At 47.4% G+C, this 21,834-nt stretch overlaps 1 protein-coding gene across 1 annotated transcript in view; it reads right to left on the bottom strand.

The window, feature by feature from the left end:
• Window positions 1–1,942: 1,942 nt before the first annotated feature.
• The window catches only part of LOC144754107 (E3 ubiquitin-protein ligase TRIM39-like), a 116,012-nt gene continuing 96,120 nt past the window's right edge, over window positions 1,943–21,834 (bottom strand). Inside the window, exon 6 of the mRNA XM_078641672.1 lies at window positions 1,943–2,952. Coding sequence (XP_078497798.1) covers window positions 2,387–2,952 — 566 coding nt within the window. The 3' untranslated portion in view covers window positions 1,943–2,386. The remainder of the gene's footprint in view (window positions 2,953–21,834) is intronic.

Genomic DNA, 21,834 nt, shown 5'->3' with positions numbered 1-21,834 from the left:
AGGGCGAGCCTAGCCTTGATTCCTTCTTTTGTAATGACGCCGCTCGCCTCAGCTGACTAAGCCCTGTCCCCTCCGCCCCGCCATCAAGGTTGGCATGGAGTGTGTCAGCAGCGTAATGGGGAGGTGTGGTCAAAGCATCTAATGGGCGGAGCACCGTGGAAGTAGTGAAAAGCATCAAGATGCCTGCTGCAAAGAACATGTTCTTGTTTGTCCTGAGGTTTTGATGCAAATTTAAACATTTAAAGGTAAATTTGATGATTAATGTTCCTGCTGGAGAGAGTTGGGGTTTTATTTAGTGGATGTTTCCACTGATGCTAACTTAGCACTGAGGTGTAAGATGCCTGCTGCAGAGAACACTTCCTTGTGTGTTCAGAGGTTTTCAGGCGACCATAAAAATGTAAAGGTAAGAATGGCTATTAATGTTCCTGCTGGAGAGAGTGACTAGCGTTTTATCTAGTGGCTGTTTCGACTCATGTTAAAGTGACACAGAGGATTAAGATGCCTGCTGCAAAGAACATGTCTTTGTGTGTTCAGAAGTTTTCAGACAACAATAAAAAGTAAAGGTAACTTTGTTGATTAATGTTCCTGCTGGAGAGAGATGGAAACTTTATCTAGTGGCTGTTTCCACCCATGCTGAAGTAGCGCATAGGAATAAGATGCCTGCTGCAAGGAACATGTTTTAAGTGTTTAGAGGTTTTAAAGCAACAATAAAAATGTTTAAGGTTACTTTAGCGATTAACGTTTATGCTGGAGAGAGATGGGAGTTTTATGTAATAATAAAAATGTAAAGGTAATTTTGGCTATCAATGTTCCAGCTGGAGAGAGATCGGACTTTCATCTAGTGGCTGTTTCCATTGATGCTAAAGTAGCGCAGAGGATTAAGATGCCTGCTTCAAAGAACATGTCCTTGTGTGTCCTGAGGTTTTCAGGCAACAATAAAAATGTAAAGGTAACCTTGGCTATTAATGTTTCAGCGGGAGAGAGAACGGAAGTTTTATCTTGTGGCTGTTTACAGTCATGCTAAATTAGCGGAGAGGTTTAAGATGCCTGCTGCCAAGAACATGTTCTTGTGTGTCCTGAAATTTTCAGGCAACAATAAAAATGTAAAGTTAACTTTGTAAATAAATGTTCCTGCAGGAGACAGATCAATCAATCAGAGTACTTGTAGAGCGCGCTACTTACCCGTGAGGGTCTCACGGCACTGAGGGGAGGGGGTGCTGCTACTGCTCAAAGAGCCAGGTCTTGAGGAGTCTTCTGAAGGCGAGTAGGTCTTGGGTCTGCTGTATGTGGGTAGAGAGCGTGTTCCAGGTCTTGGCGGTGCCGGAGATCAGAGTTGTATCCGATGGCTGTTTCCACTTATGCTACAGTTTTGCAGAGGATTAAGATGCCTGCTGCAAAGAACATTTCCTTGTGTGTTCAGAGGTGTTCAGGCGACAATAAAAATGTAAAGGTTACTTTGGCGATTAATGTTCCTGCGTGAGAGAGAAGGAGGTTGTATCTAGTGGCTATATCCTTGAAGGAGTATGTGAGGAGGTGCAGGGTCTACAGCGGAACTAGATTTCACTTTACTAAAAAGTGTTGGAAGAGTTTATCTGGTAATGGGGAGGGGGAGTTTGTGAGGCAAACGGTGAGTGAGCCCAGAGTCTTTCTCTTTGGGGTAGAATTTGGTGTATTTATTGTACTTTATAGGGAACAGTACATTTCGGAGATGTAAAAAAAAAGTTGCTAGATCATTGCAATGTGTGACTGTGGGTTCTGGGAAATTGCCGCCAATTGACGTGGTTAGGGATTTAACAATTTGGAAACGCAAACAGTAAACATAAGAGTTACCGACAGGCCGGTAGTTTAGTTGTTTTCAACCAATATTTTACTATTATAAACATGTTAGATTGGGCCATGCATATTACATTTAATCTTATTGCCCTTTCAATAGTTTGCAGACAAGAATTATTAATCTAATTATAATTGGTGATTTTTGTTGTATAGATGCATATGCCACCGACATGCACCCCAGCACACTACCCACATGCATCCCACCAACACACACCTTATAATAACACACCACACCATGCCACTGCCCCACGTCACTGCACTAGACACCAGGTTTGCAGTACGGAGCACAGCAGCCACACTGCTCTACAACATACCTTAGAAACATTGCCAAAGCCAATACCTCTGGCTAAAGACTTATAAGGTCCGAAAGGAGAGACCTATTGGCTACGCCAATGCTTGTTTAATTTAGCAGAGACTTTATCATATGTTACAAGCGGTTTGGTGGATGATTGACATGACAAACATTGTCTGCCCTTGTTTGAAAATTGTGCAAGGAAACGAAATACATAGTTTCAGGTGAGGCTTCTGGTTGTCATGGAAACAGGTGAGAGGGTCATTGTGAAGAAGATTCTTTGGAATGTTGGAGTTTGAAGATTTCGTGGAATGACACTAGCCTCAGCTCCACTCCTGTCCCGAGACCGAAGTACGGGAAGAGCCTCTGTGTGAAGCGGGCCTGCGGGAAGGAGTAGAGAAGCTCCATGGAGTCAGCATTGTACAGGGACAGCCGCCCCCCCTCGTAGTCCAGATACACCCCCAGCTTCAGGGGCTTCTCACGAGGGGACAGAGGGGTCTCAGGGGAGGTGAGAGCCGTGTACTGACCCTCCCACCCCGATATAGCCCAGACTCCCCCCTCAGGTGCCGATGTGAAGTCTCCCTTCCTGTCCACAGACTCTGCTGCGACCCCAACCTCACACCCTCCCCCCTCCTCCCGCAGCGGCTGCACCTCCCAGTAATGTCTGCCGGAGGTGAACCCCTCACTCCCCAGAACACAGTGGTAGTGGGTGAATCTCTTGGGGGTTTCCGGCAGGTGCTGTGCTGTGTCCGTCCGTCTCACTCGTCTCCGTCCCTCAGACAGGATAAGTCGAGGATGAGCAGTGTCAGGATCCAGAGTCACCGTCACTGCAGAGAAGAGATTCACAATTAGAGATTCAATGACACAAAGAAAGGCTGTAATTACTGCTTCTGTTTTACATGCGATTAATTAACACCTCATCTGGCAGGAGCACGCGGCGCTAGAGAGCACAGCCGCTCACTACACTAAAGCATGCGGTCTAGACTGCTCACTAAACTAAAGTGCGCGGCACTAGACTGCTCACTACACTAAAGCGAACGTCACTAGACTGCTCACAACACTAAAGCGTGCAGCACTAGACTGCACACTACACTAAAGCGAACGGCACTAGACTGCTCACTACACTAATGCAAATGGCACTAGACGGATCACTACACTAAAGCGTGCGGCACTAGACTGCTCACTACACTAAAGCGCGCGTTCATCCAAAGCACACACCACACCGCACAGCACTACATAGAGAGGGCAGCAGGTAGGGCACTGTACTAGTTAGTACACTGCTTTAGATGGTACAAAGAAACAGAGCTACCCCAAGGTATACAGTACTAGTCAATACACTAGTGAGAGAGCTAAAAGAAGAATATCTCGCTGAACTCCACCGCCCTGTAGAAACACTACAGGAGCTGAGCCAGAATATCTCACTGAACTCCACCGCCCTGTCAGGAACACTACAGGGGCTGAGCCAGAATATCTCACTGAACTCCACCGCCCTGTAGAAACACTACAGGGGCTGAGCCAGAATATCTCACTGAACTCCACCGCCCTGTCAAAAACACTACAGGGGCTGAGCCAGAATATCTCACTGAACTTCACTGCCCTGTAGAAACACTACAGGGGCTGAGCCAGAATATCCCACTGAACTCCACCGCCCTGTCAGAAACACTACAGGGGCTGAGCCAGAATATCTCACCGAACTCCACAGTCCTGTCAGAAACACTACAGGGGCTGAGCGAGAATATCTCACTGAACTTCACTGCCCTGTAGAAACACTACAGTTGCTGAGCCAGAAAATCTCACTGAACTCCACCGTCCTGTAGAAACACTACAGGGGCTGAGCCAGAATATCTCACTGAACTCCACCGTCCTGTAGAAACACTACAGGGGCTGAGCCAGAATATCTCACTAAACCCCGCCGCCCTGTAGAAACACTACAGGGGCTGAGCCAGAATATCTCACTGAAGTCCAACACCCTGTCAGTAGCCACAGTCCAAAGATTCTTATTTCAGTTTTGTGTCAACACTAACTTGAAATAAAAATTGAACTTTCTACCCAACTGGTATTCCAAGTGACACAGTATTACCACATGCAGTATTACCACATGCAGTATAGCCATGTGCAGCATAACCACATATGGTATTTCCACATGCAGTATTACCACGTGCAGTATTACCACATGCAGTATTACCACGTGCAGTATTACCACGTGCAGTATTACCACGTGCAGTATTACCACGTGCAGTATTACCACGTGCAGTATTACCACGTGCAGTATTACCACATGCAGTATCACCACATGCAGTATTACCACATGCAGTATAAATGAACATAAAAGCAATATAAGGTGTAAGAGAAACACGACAATAATGGCAGCCCATTTCTTACAGGAGCAGCATTGCGTAAATGACCTGCAATGGACGATAATTGAGCAGTTACCATCTGAGGTAGACCTCTTTAAAAAGGAGCAGCGATTTAGGAACAAATATAACAGGCCTAAATGACGCCATACCTTGGGGCCAACTACGCTGAATATCAAACTAAACACTAGGGACCCCTTACCTCTATCGGCAACTGAATAACACCTCTCGTGGGTTTAGAGATATCTAACCACTATCATCTCCTCATGGAATTCTAGGTGCGATTTGACAAGAATTATATAATTATAACAAAATCATCATCAGCTAGGTCGTTTCCTAACAACAAACCATAGTTCATGATATATTTAGGACAGATCGTTCTTTAAGTTGCTCATCACAGAACTGCCTCTGCACGAATAATAACTGTATTTATTAACACACTACTGGCAGACAGGGAGTCAGCTTATCAATTGGAACAACAGCTCCGTTTCCACTGACGCTAGGGCACCAGTGTGAATCCCCACACATACGCTCCAGCAAACAAAGAAAAATCTCCTTGTGCAAGCGCCAAGCAACATCTTGCCTTTGAGCATGCGCGGAACAGAAGGAACAAGCACTCGCGCATTGCATACTCCGGCTCCTTTCTCATGGCGTTTATCCCCGGGTACTTTGACGGATCTGGTGCTGCGTGAAGAACTGAGGACAATTATTGAAGAATTTTTTGATAAAAATGTAGGATCCGTGGAGAGCATGGGTACAGTGTGGGAGGCCTTTAAGGTGACAATACGGGGAGCATGTATAAGTTTACAATCAGGGGTCCTTAAGTCATTGCGGAACTCCATGGACAAACTGGAGGGTGAACTGTTGTCACTAGAACGACTGCAGGAGCTACTGCCGGAGGAGTCTCGGTTGGCTGAAATCCGGAAGAAAGTAACTGACTATAACGACCTCGCAGATCAGGAGGTTAAATTCTTGTCCAAACGCACCAGGGCGCGGTACTATAGTGAGGGGGGTCGCACAGGACGCGGGCTGGCAGACAGAGTTAGAGAACCCTGGGCTAGGCACTGTGGTGTACAGGAGATAGTGGATGACGAGCGCGACTGGCATCTTAGATTGTTTTGTACAATACTATGAGCAGATGTATGGACATAGGGAGACGGCAGGTGAGGACGAGTTAGCGCAATATTTGGACGACATAGCATTGATCTGGCTGTCGAGGGGACAGCAGGATTTCTTAATGCATCACATTACTGAGGGGGAGCTTCGGGATGCAATTGCAGCTGTGCCGAATGGCAAGGCGGCCGGCACAGACGGTTTGCCGTCCAAATTTTATAAAGAATATGTGGATCTACTTTTGCCGCGCTTGGGGATGGTTCTGGAGGAAGCGCTGGAACAGGGACAGGTTCCGGCAACGATGAGAGAGGCACTGTTGGTTGCGCTGCCGAAACCTGCCAAACCCCTGAATCACTGCGAGTCGTATCGACCTCTGTCCCTGATGAATACGGACGCTAAGATTATTGCCAAGGTGCTAGCGACGCGAATGCAATTGATATTGCCGGTTATGGTTTTGCCGGATCAATCCGGTTTCGTACCCCTCCGCTCCACTACTCATAATTTGAGAGCTTTGTTCGCGGTTCTGCATCTTCTCAAGCCAGATCTTGCTGCAGTGGCAGTGCTTTTGGATGCTGCGAAAGCATTCGACTCCGTGGCCTGGCGATACATGATAGCAGTGCTGCATCGCATGGGTGTGCCATATTTCTTTACGTCCTTGATCACTCTGCTGTACACAAACCCGATGGTGCGAGTGAGGGTTAACGGACATGTGTCAGCACCATTCCCAATACAGAGGGGGACTAGACAAGGTTGTCCCCTTTCGCCGTAACTATTCGCTGTCATATTAGAACCCCTGGCTTGCATTCTGCGGCAAAGATATGCCAACACAGCGTTACGATTCCCTCTCAGGTCTCTGGCGGTGTCCATGTATGCCGATGACATGGTCTTGTACATAAGAGACCCTGCTCAGAATTTGGAAAGAGTACTTCGGGAATTCATTAGATTCGGGCATTTTTCTGGATTGTCGATCAACTGGGATAAATCCATATTGTTACCCCTCACGGATGCCACACTGCCTTTCCCATTGGAATTTCCGTTGGAGTGGGCACTGGAGCCGGTGCGCTATCTGGGGATTTGGGTGCACAGCGATTGCAAATAAACAATACGGGCCAACTATGGAGTGGCTATTTCGAAATTGGAAGATCAGGTCGCGCGTTGGGTTAGGCTACCACTCTCGTTTGCTGATAGGGTCTCCCTCATCAAAATGGTGGTTCTTCCTAAATTTCTGTACTATTTTGTTAATGTGCCAATCGCCCTGACGTCCCATTTCTTTGGGCAACTGCAATCACTATTAATTACTTTGGCATGGGCCGGGAAGAAGCCGCGAGAGAGATGGGATGTATTTACAAAACCTTATGAGTTGGGAGGTTTTGCTGTACCGGACATGAAACTTTACTATCTTTGCGCTTAGGCTCATTTTGCTACTTACTGGTTGTCAGCTCCGCCATACATGCCGCATGTGGCACTTGAGGCTAGCGCAGTCCTTCCGCTGCCACTCAAGGCGATGATAGTGAATCCTCACTCAATATTTCAGAAAGGGGAAGTGGATACGGTACACAGTACGTACAGCGCATGGCGGGAGTTAGGCAAACGATTGAATAGATTGCCACTGTATGCCCCAGGTATGCCACTACTATATCATGCTGAGATCTCGGTTTCGAGTGAATTGGGAGCCTTACAGTTACTACAGGGTGCAGGGATTACCACTATGGGAGATGTGTTTCCGATTGCCAATTTCCTTCCTTTGCAGACCTTGTTGGGTCAGACGAATAATTCCATCACTACCCCTTGTTGTTAAATATTTTGTCCACCCTAAGCGTGGAAGGGTATACTCAGATGTGAGTCCCTTGCTCATTGCACCATCAGGATTCAAGCAAGCCGGGCCGACGATGGCTGAAATGCCAGAAACCGGTCCCCGGAAGCTTGTTTCCTTCCCAGTGTAAGAATTGGCTTGGTAGTTTGGTTTGCCCTGTTCCCATCATGCACTGGGACAGGAACAGACTAAATTGCAAATAGCCAGGTTCTGAACTGGGATGGTGCAGTGAGCTAAAAAACGGTGTTGGATCTAGCCCTGATCTCTTGACTGGGTGAGAGTATTCTGCTTAATTCAGAAACTCTGTCCATCACCACCCCTTGTTGTTAAATACATGCCGCATGTGGCACTTGAGGCTAGCGCAGTCCTTCCGCTGCCACTCAAGGCGATGATAGTGAATCCTCACTCAATATTTCAGAAAGGGGAAGTGGATACGGTACACAGTACGTACAGTGCATGGCGGGAGTTAGGCAAACGATTGAATAGATTGCCACTGTATGCCCCAGGTATGCCACTACTATATCATGCTGAGATCTCGGTTTCGAGTGAATTGGGAGCCTTACATTTACTACAGGGTGCAGGGATTACCACTATGGGAGATGTGTTTCCGATTGCCAATTTCCTTCCTTTGCAGACCTTGTTGGGTCAGACGAATAATTCCACTATGGCTACGTTTATTTATGTTAGACTCCGCGCTGCGATACGTGCCTTGTACCCTTCCTTTCCGGACGAACCACCGGTGTTAGGTGCCTTGCAACTGCTATATACAACGGCGAACCGAGTAAAATTGATCTCATGATTATACCGGGCTTCACAGGAGGATGAGGGAGGAGGGGGTGTGGCGGCCAAAGCTAGGTGGGATGCATGTTTGCCGGATCCGCTGACTGATGATGAATGGTCTGAGTGCTGTTCCATGACCGGAGGATTTGCGGCTAATGGAAATTTCCGTCTCATTCACTATAAATTCCTACAACAGTGGTATTATACGCCTGTACAGTTGGCGAGATATGGCCTACGAGACACGTCCAGTTGTGTGCGTTGTGGAGTAGAGGATGCTGACTTTATTCATTTGGCATGGGGGTGTGATCGAGTGTATGCGTTTTGGGTAGCTGTGACTGCAGCGCTTTCCGAAATGATATCGATCGATATTACTACTAACCCGCGACTATGCTTGTTGGGCATAGCCTCTAGAGTGCCTGCCGGGGTGAGAGGCTTAGTAGTGCTAGTGCTGCAGATTGCTAAGCGCAGAGTGGCTGTTTCCTGGGGGGGAAAACGAGCACCAGATGTCAAACTCTGGTTGCAAGACTTGGCATATTGTCAGGATCAGTTGACCTGTTACTATGAAGAGCTGCCGGTTACCTCCAGACCACAAGATATATGGGGCCCATACACAGAATACATGTTGTCGAAGCTTGCTGATGATGGGAGCCCCTAGTTAGTTTTCATTGTGTGGATGTTCGCGACTGAGATGTGGATATGATGTGGGTGTTCTTCCTTCCTATATGAATCTCTAATAAAGACATGAGGGTGGCCCCTTGTCCTGCCGTCCATCTGTCAGTGGCACGGTTTTTCCTACTGAGCTATTCTTCTACGATATACAAGGCCTAACCAGTCACCAACCAAAGATGCGTTGCAGTGCATATTCCGTATACCTTACTTACCACATGCTTTTCCGTATTACTTCTTGATGCCATGATCTGAGCCCTGGGATGTTTGGGTGGGGGGATGTTGAAGTATTCAGTTATTGTTGTGGTGTATCTAAAAATGAGACTGCTTATAATATGCATAAGAATTGTTGCAAGACTCAGGTTCCGCATTATAGCATGATGACCACATTGCCATTAATCTTCACTACAGTGAATATTTACAACGATTGTGAAGTATGTGCGAACTACTTTGCGGCCGGCCCTTCTTTCGGGTTGTAGGCCATCAGCTGTGTTCTTGTAATAAGTGCAATAAAGGTCTTCAAAAAAAAAAAAAAACACGTGCACTACTCACAAAAAAAACCCGGTCAGCCCATGTTTGGGCACATATCTGCCCTTAATTTACCCCGTAATTGGCAATTTCGAGAAACAGCGCTAGTATATAAGGCCCACATTTCCCACAGCGGCATTACCAGCGCAGCCGCGTTGAGGGGAAGGTGTTTGACTGCATCCAGAGTAACCGTGAGTTATTTATACCCTGAAGGAGGAGGATAACAGAAAGAACTAGTAAGCAGACAAACTGAAATAAATTTTCGCTCACATTCACAGGTCGCTAAACTTGGCATGATGGGAACCCCCAATATACGTGAGAAGGCTCATGAGGCTTATTAATGAATATTACTAAGTAAGATACCAAAGTTTCTATTTTCCTTTCTACACTACAGGAATTTAGGGAATGAGCAGAATTCAAATACGTGTGTTTTATGTTTGTTTTGTCCAAGTCCTTGTTTTTCCTTTACAGGGTGCACGATCATTTGTAGCATGACCAATATGTTTAGACATCGGCAACCCTTCACTTTTTTCTAAGGTCACTGCAACCTGGAAGATACCTATATTATTGTGAGATCAGTATTTGCAATGCTTTTTTCTCCTTCTAGGTCTTTATAATACGCCAATTGGGCGAAAAGAGACTACAGACCATTATGAACTATGATTTAGGTACACACACCTTATAGTTCACCCTTTTTTTGTATAATACACTTTTACATTCATGTGAGTAAGGTGGGGAGTTTTGTGCATAATCCCGTCCTGAAGAAGGAGTTTCCAACTCCGAAACACGTTCATGTAGACGCACATATGCGGTTGATGTACATAATTATAAACTAACAACCTCTCACCGCACCCCTTTTAATGATACCAGCCCGGGGGCTAAATAAAAGTTTTTCACCCCACGAGCCAGGTATTTTTTAACTATCACTTATCACTACTGAACCCCACTACTCACGTACAATCATTACCTCACACACACCACACATGGTCCAAAATCAGTGCTCCCACGTAGTCGTCGGTCGTAGCACGTCGCATCCCGTAGAGGGGTGCGAAGACCCCGATGATGAAGCATTACACCAAGGGGCCTGTTGGTGTGTGAGGGGTATTTAAACAACACTAAGTGCTCCCCACCACAGTAGGGATCACTATCACTATCCAAGTGGATTCCACTTTGTTTATGAAAAGGTTGACGTGGAGCACCCGATGGGGCTGTCGGGGGGTCTTCAAATCCATGACGTAGGTGGTCTGGCCTCGACGCTCCACAATCTTGTACGGACCAGTCCACCTGTCCTGCAGGCGCTAAGTTCCCCAGGCTCCATGATCCACACCTTCTGTCCAGTGTCCAACTCCACCGTCCGAGAGTTGCGGTCTTACCACTCCTTCATGACGGCTTGGCTAGCCTCCAGATTGTCTGAGGCTTCCTTCCACAGCTTGGCCATCTGGCTGTGGAATGCCAGCATGTAGCTGACAACATCATAGGGAAGCTTCTTCAAAGTTTTCTCCCACCCCTCCTTGAGAAGGCTGAGGGGCCCCCTAACGGGGTGGCCATAGAGCAGCTAAAAGGGGCTGAACCCGACTCCCTTCTGTGGTACCTCGCGGTATGAAAACAGCAGGCAAGGGAGGAGGACGTCCCACTTCGGTCTCAATTCCTCTGGCAGACTCCGGATCATCCCCTTCAGGGTCTTATTGAAGCGCTCTACGAGCCCGTTAGTCTGGGGGTGGTAAGGAGTGGAGAACCGATAGGTCACTCCGCACTCCTTCCACATAGCCTGCATGTAGGCAGACATGAAGTTTGTTCCCCTATCTGACACCACGACCTTGGGGAATCCCACTCGGGTAAAAATCCCCATCCGGGCCCGCGCCACCACAGGTGCAGTGATGGTCCTCAGAGGGATAGCCTCCGGGTACCGAGTTGCGTGGTCCACTAATACCAAGATGAACCGGTGTCCTGCAGAGGTCGGAGGGTCCAACCGCCACAAATGTCAATTCCGACCCGCTCAAAAGGGGTCCCGACCACCGGGAGCGGTTCCAAAGGGACCTTCACTTTAGTCCCAGTCTTGCCACTTGCCTGGCAAGTCTTGCAGTAGGTGTCAGAGGCAACTCTCATCCTGGGCCAATAGAAATGCGGCACTAGCCGCGCAAAGGTCTTGTCCTGGCCCAGGTGTCCAGCCAAAGGTATCTCATGCGCCAATTCCAATAAAAAGGCCCGGTAGCATTGGGGGACCACTAAGGCCCTCGAAGATCCATGCACCGGAACCTTAGGTTCAATGTAAAGGTGGCCATCCTCCCAGTACACGTGGTAACTGCCGGTCTCCTGGCTGGTTGTTTGGGCTCCGGCCTGCCGCCGCATGCCATCAAGCGTAGGGCACTCCTTCTGCGCCTGACAGAATTCCTCCCGGGTAGGCCCTCCTTCCACATGCCACTCGGCAAGGGTCGGCAAGTCCCCCACAGGAACAACCTCCACCCCCGCGGACTCTGGGGGTACCTACGCGGGCTCCCCATCCATCACACGGGGTGTGTCCTCCACTCCATTCTCCTCTGGACCGGCATTGGGTTGGGCCATAGTTTCAGGCTCCAACCCAGGTTGAGTTCCTTGCCGGGCAGCCATGGACTGCGTGACCACACAAGTCCACCCTGGTAACCCCAGCATCTCAGCATCATGGCAAAATGCGATGCTGTGTGCGCTACGAATTTCGTTTTATTAATTAAATTGTGTACTTACCTGCATGTATCCATATGCCAGTTTTTAGGTCCCTCTACCCTGCCCCTCCCCCTCCCCGCCTCCCTGCCCCACCGTAACTCCCTCCACGGCCCGCGGCTGGTCAAACCGCAGCCGCAATGAACAGGCAGTAAACCGAGCCGCTTGCTCTTCTCACTCGGCACCACTGTCTGGCCGCCACCGCAGAATAGAAGGGAGCCGGTATCTGCAGTTCAGCGGAGCCGCGGTTCGGTAGGTTCCCGCTTGCTCTTCTCCGCCACTCATCTTAGCTGTCCACCACCACAGAAGGAAAAGCAGCAGTATCGATAGGCTCAGCAGCGGGAGCCGTGCTTCTCGCTCGCTCGCTCATTTGCTCTACTCTGCAATCAGCCGCTCCATTTAAGGGAAGTTCAATACCTGTCCTGTCCCTCCAAAGTCAATCAACGGCAGAAATGACATTCATGACCTCTGACCCCCGAGGGAAGGCTTGCCAGTCAAAGTGAGCGATTTGCACAATGATCCAAGTGCAGAGATTTCATTCAGAGGCGCCCGGGCGAATAATTAGGTCAGTGTAGGTACATGCACTAGGTCAGTGTAGGTTCATGTGCTAGGTCCCTGTTGGTGATAAAACTTTGGAAAATAGAATGTGTTATGTGGTAAATACAAAATTCTGAGGTAATTTTCCATTTGATTGTCCCAGAATACTGCAGTAACTAAGTTACTCGCAGTTGTCAAGCCTAGCAGTATCATAACAGTATCATCGTTCGACACGGTCTCCCACCAGATCCTGCTCAGGAAATTGGAGGAGATCGGACTCAGAGGACCTGCTCTTCAGTGGATGATGAGCTTCCTGTCCTCCCGTTCTCAGACCATCAATTTAGGCCCTTTTCAGTCAAAGACGATGGAACTGAGCAAGGGAGATCCCCCAGGGCTCATTTTTAAGCCCCACCTTATTCAACATCTATGTTGCTCCCTTGGCAACCTCCTCAGGACCTGTGGCTCTACGCCTATTTCATCTGCATTGCTGATGACACTCAGCTCCTCTTCTCATTGAATAAATCCACCTACTTTGTTCAGGGAAGATAGGGATTATGCTTTGAGGAGAGGCATCCATGCTGTGGACACCAGACTGGTGGCTGGTAGCGCTAGGCACCCCCTTGCCCGACCAAAAGACCCTTGTTAAAAACCTGGGCATTCAACTAGACCGGGAGGAGGGTGCCGCTTATACTGCTGGCTCCTGCTTCTACGTGCTGGGTTTGTTCGTGCGTTTCCTTTCCTCCCAGATTCCACTCGCAAAACCCTCATTCAGACAATGGTAGTGAGCCGCTTAGACTAATGCAACGCTCGCCCGGTCTCAGCCTATGTATCCTCGCTTAGCAGATTGCAGGTGGTTCAGAACACCGCTGCGCGCATTGTCTCGAATGCCCCCCAGAAAACTGTCTCCCTTCCTCTCCTTCAACAGCCTCATTGGCTTCCGTGCGCAAGCGGGTTAAATTCAAAATCTGCTGCAACGTCCACAAGGCCTTGTATAACAATGGACCCCTCTACATCGCAGAGAAACGTAATCATTATGTCCCTTCTAGGACCCTCCGGTCAGGAACAAAATCGCTTCTCTAGGTCCCAGGGATCAGGAAACAAGGTTAAGTGTGAAATGCTTTTGCTACCTCACTCCCCTTTATTGGAATCAACTCCCCATTTACCTGAGACATTGTCCTGATTATCTCCGATTTAGAAAGCTTCTTAAGACTGCTCTGTTCTAATAATGCTCATCAGCCTATCCAGCAGCACGGTTCAAAGCGCAGAGATACCCCTTTGGGGGTGATTTAGGCGCTTTATAAAACCCATAAATAAATAAACTAATTAATGTGAGGTGTGAAATTACCGCATCTGAATTTCCGATAAACTTAGCATGAATGTCCAGGGGGAAGAATGATTTAAACAAAGGAAATGCGTCAGCACATATACAGAAGGGAGATTAGAAGAAATCTAGAAAAATCTGGAAAAGACAAAGTTTAAGGACAAATCAAGGAACTGTACCCTGACGTGAGTGCACGTTACCACTAAATACCATACAATACCATACCACACCACACCATATCGCGATCCCATTCTATCCATTACCCCCATACCAAACCATCCCATACCACTATACCATACTATACAATGATCTCACCCTATACTACACCACATCATACATACCATCAAAACATTCCATGCCATACCAGTCCATACCATCCAATCCCTTCCAATCCAACCCCATCCCACCATAACATCCCATACATACCATACTATTCCGTAGCATACCACACCACACCATACATACCATAATAACATTCCATACCATACCAGTCCATACCATCCCATCCGATCCAACACCATCCTACCATAACATCCCATACATACCATGTCATTCTGTAGCACACCACACCATACCATAGCACACCATCCCATCCCACACCATACCATAGCATACCACACAATACCATCCCATACCACACCATACCACACCATCACATAGCCCACCATACCATAGCACACCACACCATACCATCCCACACCATACCACAGCACACCATCCCATCCCATACCACACCATAGCATACCACACAATACCATCCCATACCACACCATACTACACCATCACATAGCCCACCATACCATAGCACAGCACACCATACCATCCCACACCATACCAGACCAGCCCATCCTAGCCCGTAACACACCATACCACAGCACATCACACCACACCATAGCACACCATCCCATCCCACACCACAACATACCACACCATACCATACCACACCACACAACACCATACCACACCATCCCACACCACACAACACCATACCGCACCATCCCTCACCACACCATACCATAGCATACCACACCATCCCATACCACACCATACCATAGATTACCACACCATACCATAGCTTACCACACCATACCATACCATCCCATACCACACCACACCATAGCATACCACACCATACCATACCACACCATCCCATACCACACCATACCATAGCACACCACACCATCCCATACCACACCACACCACACCATAGCACACCACACCATAGCACACCACACCATACCATACCATGGTCCACCACACCATAACACACCACACCATACCACACCACACTATAGAAAACTACACCCCACCACACCACACCAAACCATCCCATATTACACCACACCATAGCACACCACACCATAGCACACCACACCATAGCACGCCATACCATAGCACACCATCCCATCCCATACCACACCATAGCATACCACACAATACCATCCCATACCACACCATACTACACCATCACATAGCCCGCCATACCATAGCACAGCACACCATACCATACCATCCCACACCATACCATACCACACCACACCATACCATCCCACACCATACCATAGCACACCATCCCATGCCATACCAGACCATACCATAGCATACCACACAATACCATCCCATACCACACCATACTACACCATCACATAGCCCACCATACCATAGCACAGCACACCATACCATCCCACACCATACCATACCACACCACACCATACCATACCATCCCACACCATAGCACACCATCCCATCCCATACCACACCATACCATACCATCCCATACCACACCATACCATACCCTAGCCCACCACACCATCCCACACCACACAACACCATACCACACCATCCCACACCACACAACACCATACCGCACCATCCCTCACCACACCATACCATAGCATACCACAACATACCACACCATCCCATACCACACCATACCATAGCATACCACAACATACCACACCATCCCATACCACACCATAGCATACCACACCATACCATACCACACCATCCCATACCACACCACACCACAGCACACCACACCATAGCACACCACACCATACCATACCATAGTCCACCACACCATAACACACCACACCAAACCATCCCATATTACACCACACCATAGCACACCACACCATAGCACACCATACCATAGCACACCATCCCATCCCATACCACACCATAGCATAGCATACCACACAATACCATCCCATACCACACTACACCATCACATAGCCCACCATACCATAGCACAGCACACCATACCATACCATCCCACACCATACCATACCACACCACACCATACCATACCATGCCACACCATACCATAGCACACCATCCCATGCCATACCACACCATACCATAGCATACCACACAATACCATCCCATACCACACCATACTACACCATCACATAGCCCACCATACCATAGCACAGCACACCATACCATACCATCCCACACCATACCATACCACACCACACCATACCATACCATACCATCCCACACCATACCATAGCACACCATCCCATGCCATACCACACCATACCATAGCATACCACACAATACCATCCCATACCACACCATACTACACCATCACATAGCCCACCATACCATAGCACAGCACACCATACCATACCATCCCACACCATACCATACCACACCACACCATACCATACCATCCCACACCACACCACAGCATACCACACCATCCCATACCACACCATACCACACCATACCACACCATACCACACCACACCATAGCACACTGTGGAAAAGTAAATTTTGCCATGTTCTGTGTCCCTACGTGTTCCCCATCTTATGTTGTATGTGCATGATTAATATGCATATGTATTCCCCATGATCGATTAAAGACGCAATTACAGTTGTGTCCATCTCTAGTATGCCAGTTTCCAGTTCTCGTGAAAGCTACGAGTATTAGGCCTATGTAAAGCTACGTTGCCACGTTTCTCAGTGTGCACGTTATTTCATTGTAAAGTCCCTGTTTTCTAGGCCTCAAAAGGGCCCGGACTCAGATTCAGCTCCTGTCTCCTGAACCCTCGCTGAGGAGCGATACAGCCCCCACCTGTATCCCTGACCCTTCACTTACTTCCTGCCTCACAGTGCCCGGCTCGTCCTGGCTCTGCCTCCAGTCTGCCAAGAGTATGTTATGATTCCAGTTATCAGTCCAGCTCTCCTTCTCTGCATTCCTAAGCTACTGAATCGCATCAATAGTTTCAGTCATCGTCTAGCCTTTACGTCTCCATGTAAGAGAAATACTGTATTTATGGTCATTTAATATTCCTCAACACATACTACATGCAGAATAATGCATGCACCAGTCTTAGTGTCTGTTAGCCTTTGCCCTGATAACTTTTGGATTCTATCAACATGTTCTCTAAACATCAGATACTAGATAGTGTTTAGGTACATGTCGCTCTGACTCTCCAGACTTTCGTCTCTCCTTCTAGCTCAGAAGTCATAGCCCCCAGCTTCTCCTAGTAACACGTCATTGTCAGTTTGCGCGCACCACTAGGTTAGAGGTCCCGGCTCCTTAGGTAGCCCCCTCCATGTTTCCGCCCCATTTATGACATATTCTGTTACGTTTACATCACATGTCCATGTACACGCCTCCTGTTACACCCACTTTCATCCTTATCTCTCGCGACTGTTATAGGCCCCACCCACTGTTCCGCCTACTGTATGTACTGTAATGCAATTGTTTTAGTATATATACTTGTGTATTGTTATTAAAAGACAGCGCGCGCTCATTCCAGCTCCTGCCCGACAGCTGTCGGGGCCCCCCCTGTTGGCTAGCCATCCCAGATCTTGCCAGTGCAGGTTGTCCTGTTCCTGTCCTTTATGCTGTATTAAACCTGCAAACTCCTACTACCTCGAATCTTGACTCTTATTTATTGAGCTATCTGTTATTGTTATATCTAGTCAAAAATAGAGGTATTATTTATTTATTTACCACATAATGGCGCCCGAATAGGGACTTGCCCTTTCCCCACGCGCCGGTGAAGCCACGCAAGCCCCCTGATCCTCTGCAGCCGTGACGGAACCATACCGTGCACGTGCAGATATTTCTGCTTCAAGTATCCCTCAGGCCCACGGAGGAGACGGAGGTTGCGGTCCAGCATCCAGACGAGGCGGTGGAGGAACGCGGCGAGTCCCGACCAGAGCCCAAGCCGAGAGTCCAAGGTCCGAGGTATCCGGAGGCCCACCCGTAACAGAAGTCCGAAGTTCGTCCGTCCGGCGTCATAGCAGTCCAGTCCAGTCCGAGGCCTTCCGTTCTTGCTGCCCGGTGAGTACCGTTGCTGGGGTAGTATCTAGACAGGGTCAATTGCATTGTCTCTGGTCCGTGGGTTTGGGTACACAGATCCAACACGAAGTGTCCACTTAGGTGGATGCGGGTCCTGACGTGTCTCTTTATGAGACCGGTAAGTTTCGTACTGTTTCAGCAGTGTATCTAGTTTCTGTTCTAGTCTGTTCTGTTCTCGAGAAATTCATGTATTCTGTTTTCAGTATTCCAGGTAGTATTTTGTCCGAACTGTTATTTTAAATGTCATTCATGTATTTCAATGTCGTGGTATGAAAGTGGTGTAATTATCGTGTTCATTGTGTATTGTATTGTGTCTAGACTACAGTTCAGTCATGCCTTTGTTTTCCAAATTACGTCAGTTAAAAACTAGAAAAGGTCTGTTAGAAGAAGCAGTTCCTGTCCCGCCTAGGGACAGTCCAGGTCATTTTATGTATCAAAAGCATGGCATAAGTGCCATATTATATCTAGATTTATGGGTGGAGTACACCAAACAGTTAGAAGAAAAGTATAGATGGCCCGTATCGGGTACATGGGATGCCGAGTGCATCATGCGAGTAGAAGAAGTATTATGGAAAAAGAAAGCCCGACAGTCACAGAAAGATGCCATCGAGTTATGGCGCAAAGAATCTCATAAAAGAACCGAAAAAGAAATCAGAAAGTCAGAATTAAGTAGAGAAACCTCAGAAAGAGCCCAAGAAAGGGAACTAATCGAAATAGGTGAACGAGTTAAAACCGAACAGTCAGACAGACAGAGGAATGCCCTCATTAAGGGTATGTATCCTCTTCTTGCCGAGGGCTTGCCAAAAGCAACCCCGGAGGCATCCAGTAATTTTCCGCCACCCTTAGTTCCGACCAATCTGCGTCACAAACCGACCGCAGCTGAGATTTTTCTCTCGTCCTATTTGGACGACACAGTCCCAGAATATGCAAATCCTGTTCCGCCAGCTCCTGTAAATAATGTAAATCCTGCTCCTCCAGTCACCGGGGCACCTGTTACAACACCTGTTACGGTACCCCCGGTCCAGCCCGTAGTACAAATTCCCGCCACATCAGTCACTCTGCCAGCACGAAGAGTATCAGTCGACGATTCCAGTTTAGGGGCCGCGGGAGGAGGTCCTCCTGGTACCCCGCCGCCAAGTAGACGTCTAGGGGCAGTCGAGTTACATGAACGTGCGTTACAGCGTACGCCTAAATATAAGTCCATTGCAGAAATCAGGCGACTTCTTACTGAATGCTGTTATGATCCAGTCCCAGGCGAGGATAGTATGGTTATATATTCCGTACGTATAAGGCAGGTGTCCGAGTATTTGGTCACCCTACCGAATATGAAAGAAGATCTAGACAGAATGTATCGTTTCATTCGTACGGGAGACGATTCAGAAAGTATTGGAGAAGTCATGTCTCTCAGGAAAGCTGAGATCCAGTTCATGTTATTAAAGTTTCTGATCAATTGTTTAATACGGGAACAAGATTCCCCGACTAAAGATCCGACCGAAATGAGAATTCTGACAAAGTGGAGTGATAATATAGCCGAGGGTAAGCACAAGACACTCAATAGTATAGAGAGTATGTACAAGAAAATACGTAAAGAAATAATAAGGTTACACGAACAACGCAAAGAAGCACAAGTAAGCGAGAAAGAAAATGACTCTTCTACTGAAGAGGTAGAGGACGAGAATCCCGCCAGAATAGCGTATGTGGGTAAATCTAGAATTCCAGACCGACATTTACGCCTAGAACACAAGAAAGTCTTTCATCTTCCAGCACCGGAACAAGGTTCCCTAGAACAAGTATTTCAAGCTACCGATCACATTCTGAATTCACGAATCGGTTATAGTGAATTAGGTACCATGCATGAACAAGAACTAGCCCGATCAGCAGTCCGATGGATTACTGATTCTACCACTTTTCCAGACGAAATAGTGGCACAAATGTTTCTGAAATTACCCCCAGCCGAGCAGCGACTGGTGGGTATGTATATGATCCAACACCTATTACACTGTATGAGGGTCAACATTCTGATCCAGGTCCGTTACATGATATCCTGAACGAGTTACTCCAGTATAGATGGAAAGGTTTAGGTACTGATTTAATTAGTGTCATTCTAGAACAGCGCCATAAATACAGAACGTTTTTGAACCCGCATTTTGTTCATGTCTCACCTCCAGAAAGTAAACCGTTTTACATAGACAGACAGCATCCGTTACGAGAAGTACACCCAGTTAGGACAGCGGGTGGTGAAATGCAACGAGTATTTGTTTACACCCCAGTTACCAAGATGGAACTCTTAGAGATGAAGAAATTAATTCCCTGTCACGACAAAGATCCAGCAGGGTTCCACCGAGAATTAAAAGACATGCTCCGTATGGGAGAATACACGTATCCAGATATTATTAAAATGCTAAAAGTCCTGTTGCCTGCGGGCATATATGAGAAACTCAAGGAAAAAGATTGGGAGGTGGGAGAGAAAAAGATCGATTGGACAGCTCTAGAAGCTGAAGATAAGATACGAGTACCAGGTACCGGTCTTGGAGACAAATGTAAAGAATTACCTGAACTATTAATACAAGTTTTGCCTAGATTATTAGCCACTAAAAAGGAAGACTGGGATGCAATCTCAGCCTGTAAACAGAAACAAGACGAAGACACTAGTGATTTTTATTCCAGATTTGAGAAATGTTTCATAATAAACAGTGGTTTGAAGACGAGTAGCGAGTCATACCCTCATCTTTTTGTTACTAAACTAGTCGAGAATTCAAGTCCACAAGTTAAAAATCGAGTTTTGAAAGTCGAAAGTACATGGCAAGCTAGTACTCCGTCCCAGATGTTACAGATGCTCCAGTATCACCAGAATAGAATCAGAGAAGAGCAAGAACACGAGAGAAGACGTATGAAAGACACGAAAATGAAAGTACTAGTTGCACAATCTGTTCCTCAAGACAGTCAGAAGAGGGGTCCGAATCAAGCCAGTCATCCTGCAGCTCCCGTTAAAGGGACATGCAATTACTGTAAACAGCCAGGTCATTTCATAAACGAGTGTGCAGTTCTGAAACACAATATAGCCACTGGTAAAACTAAAGAAAGACCACGTCCGCCTAGACAAGAACAAGTTTCACAGACTTCTCAGCCACAGAATGCACAACAGACAGTTCCAGCACCGCAGCCTATAGCTGCAACACAACATGTTACACAGCAGATGTACCAGTATGCACAGTCAGAGTATCCAGAGTATCAAGCGTATTCATGAAACAGCCTAGAGAGGGAGGTAGGCTTGCCTCTCATCGAGATTCCTGTAGATCAAGAAGGTCCCTATGTACATAGTCAAGTATTGGGGAAAGACAGAAAGTTTTTGATTGATACAGGGGCAAGTAGGACGACTATTAGTCACGACGAGGTTCCAGGGGCTCCGCTCTCAGGCTCTAGAAATGTTTCCCTTGGATTTTCAGGAAAGCCTATTGTAAACGAGATTTCTAAACCAGTTACTCTAGAAGTAGGTCCATTGTCCCGAACTACTGATCTATTGCTTACAAAGTCATGTCCAGAAAATTTGTTAGGTATTAAGACACTGAAAGCATTAGG

This window comes from Lissotriton helveticus, chromosome 5_1 (assembly GCF_964261635.1).
Source record: "Lissotriton helveticus chromosome 5_1, aLisHel1.1, whole genome shotgun sequence".
Lineage (NCBI taxonomy): Eukaryota > Metazoa > Chordata > Amphibia > Caudata > Salamandridae > Lissotriton > Lissotriton helveticus.
Note: the sequence above shows the minus strand (reverse complement) of the source record. Positions and strands in the feature narration are given on the sequence as shown.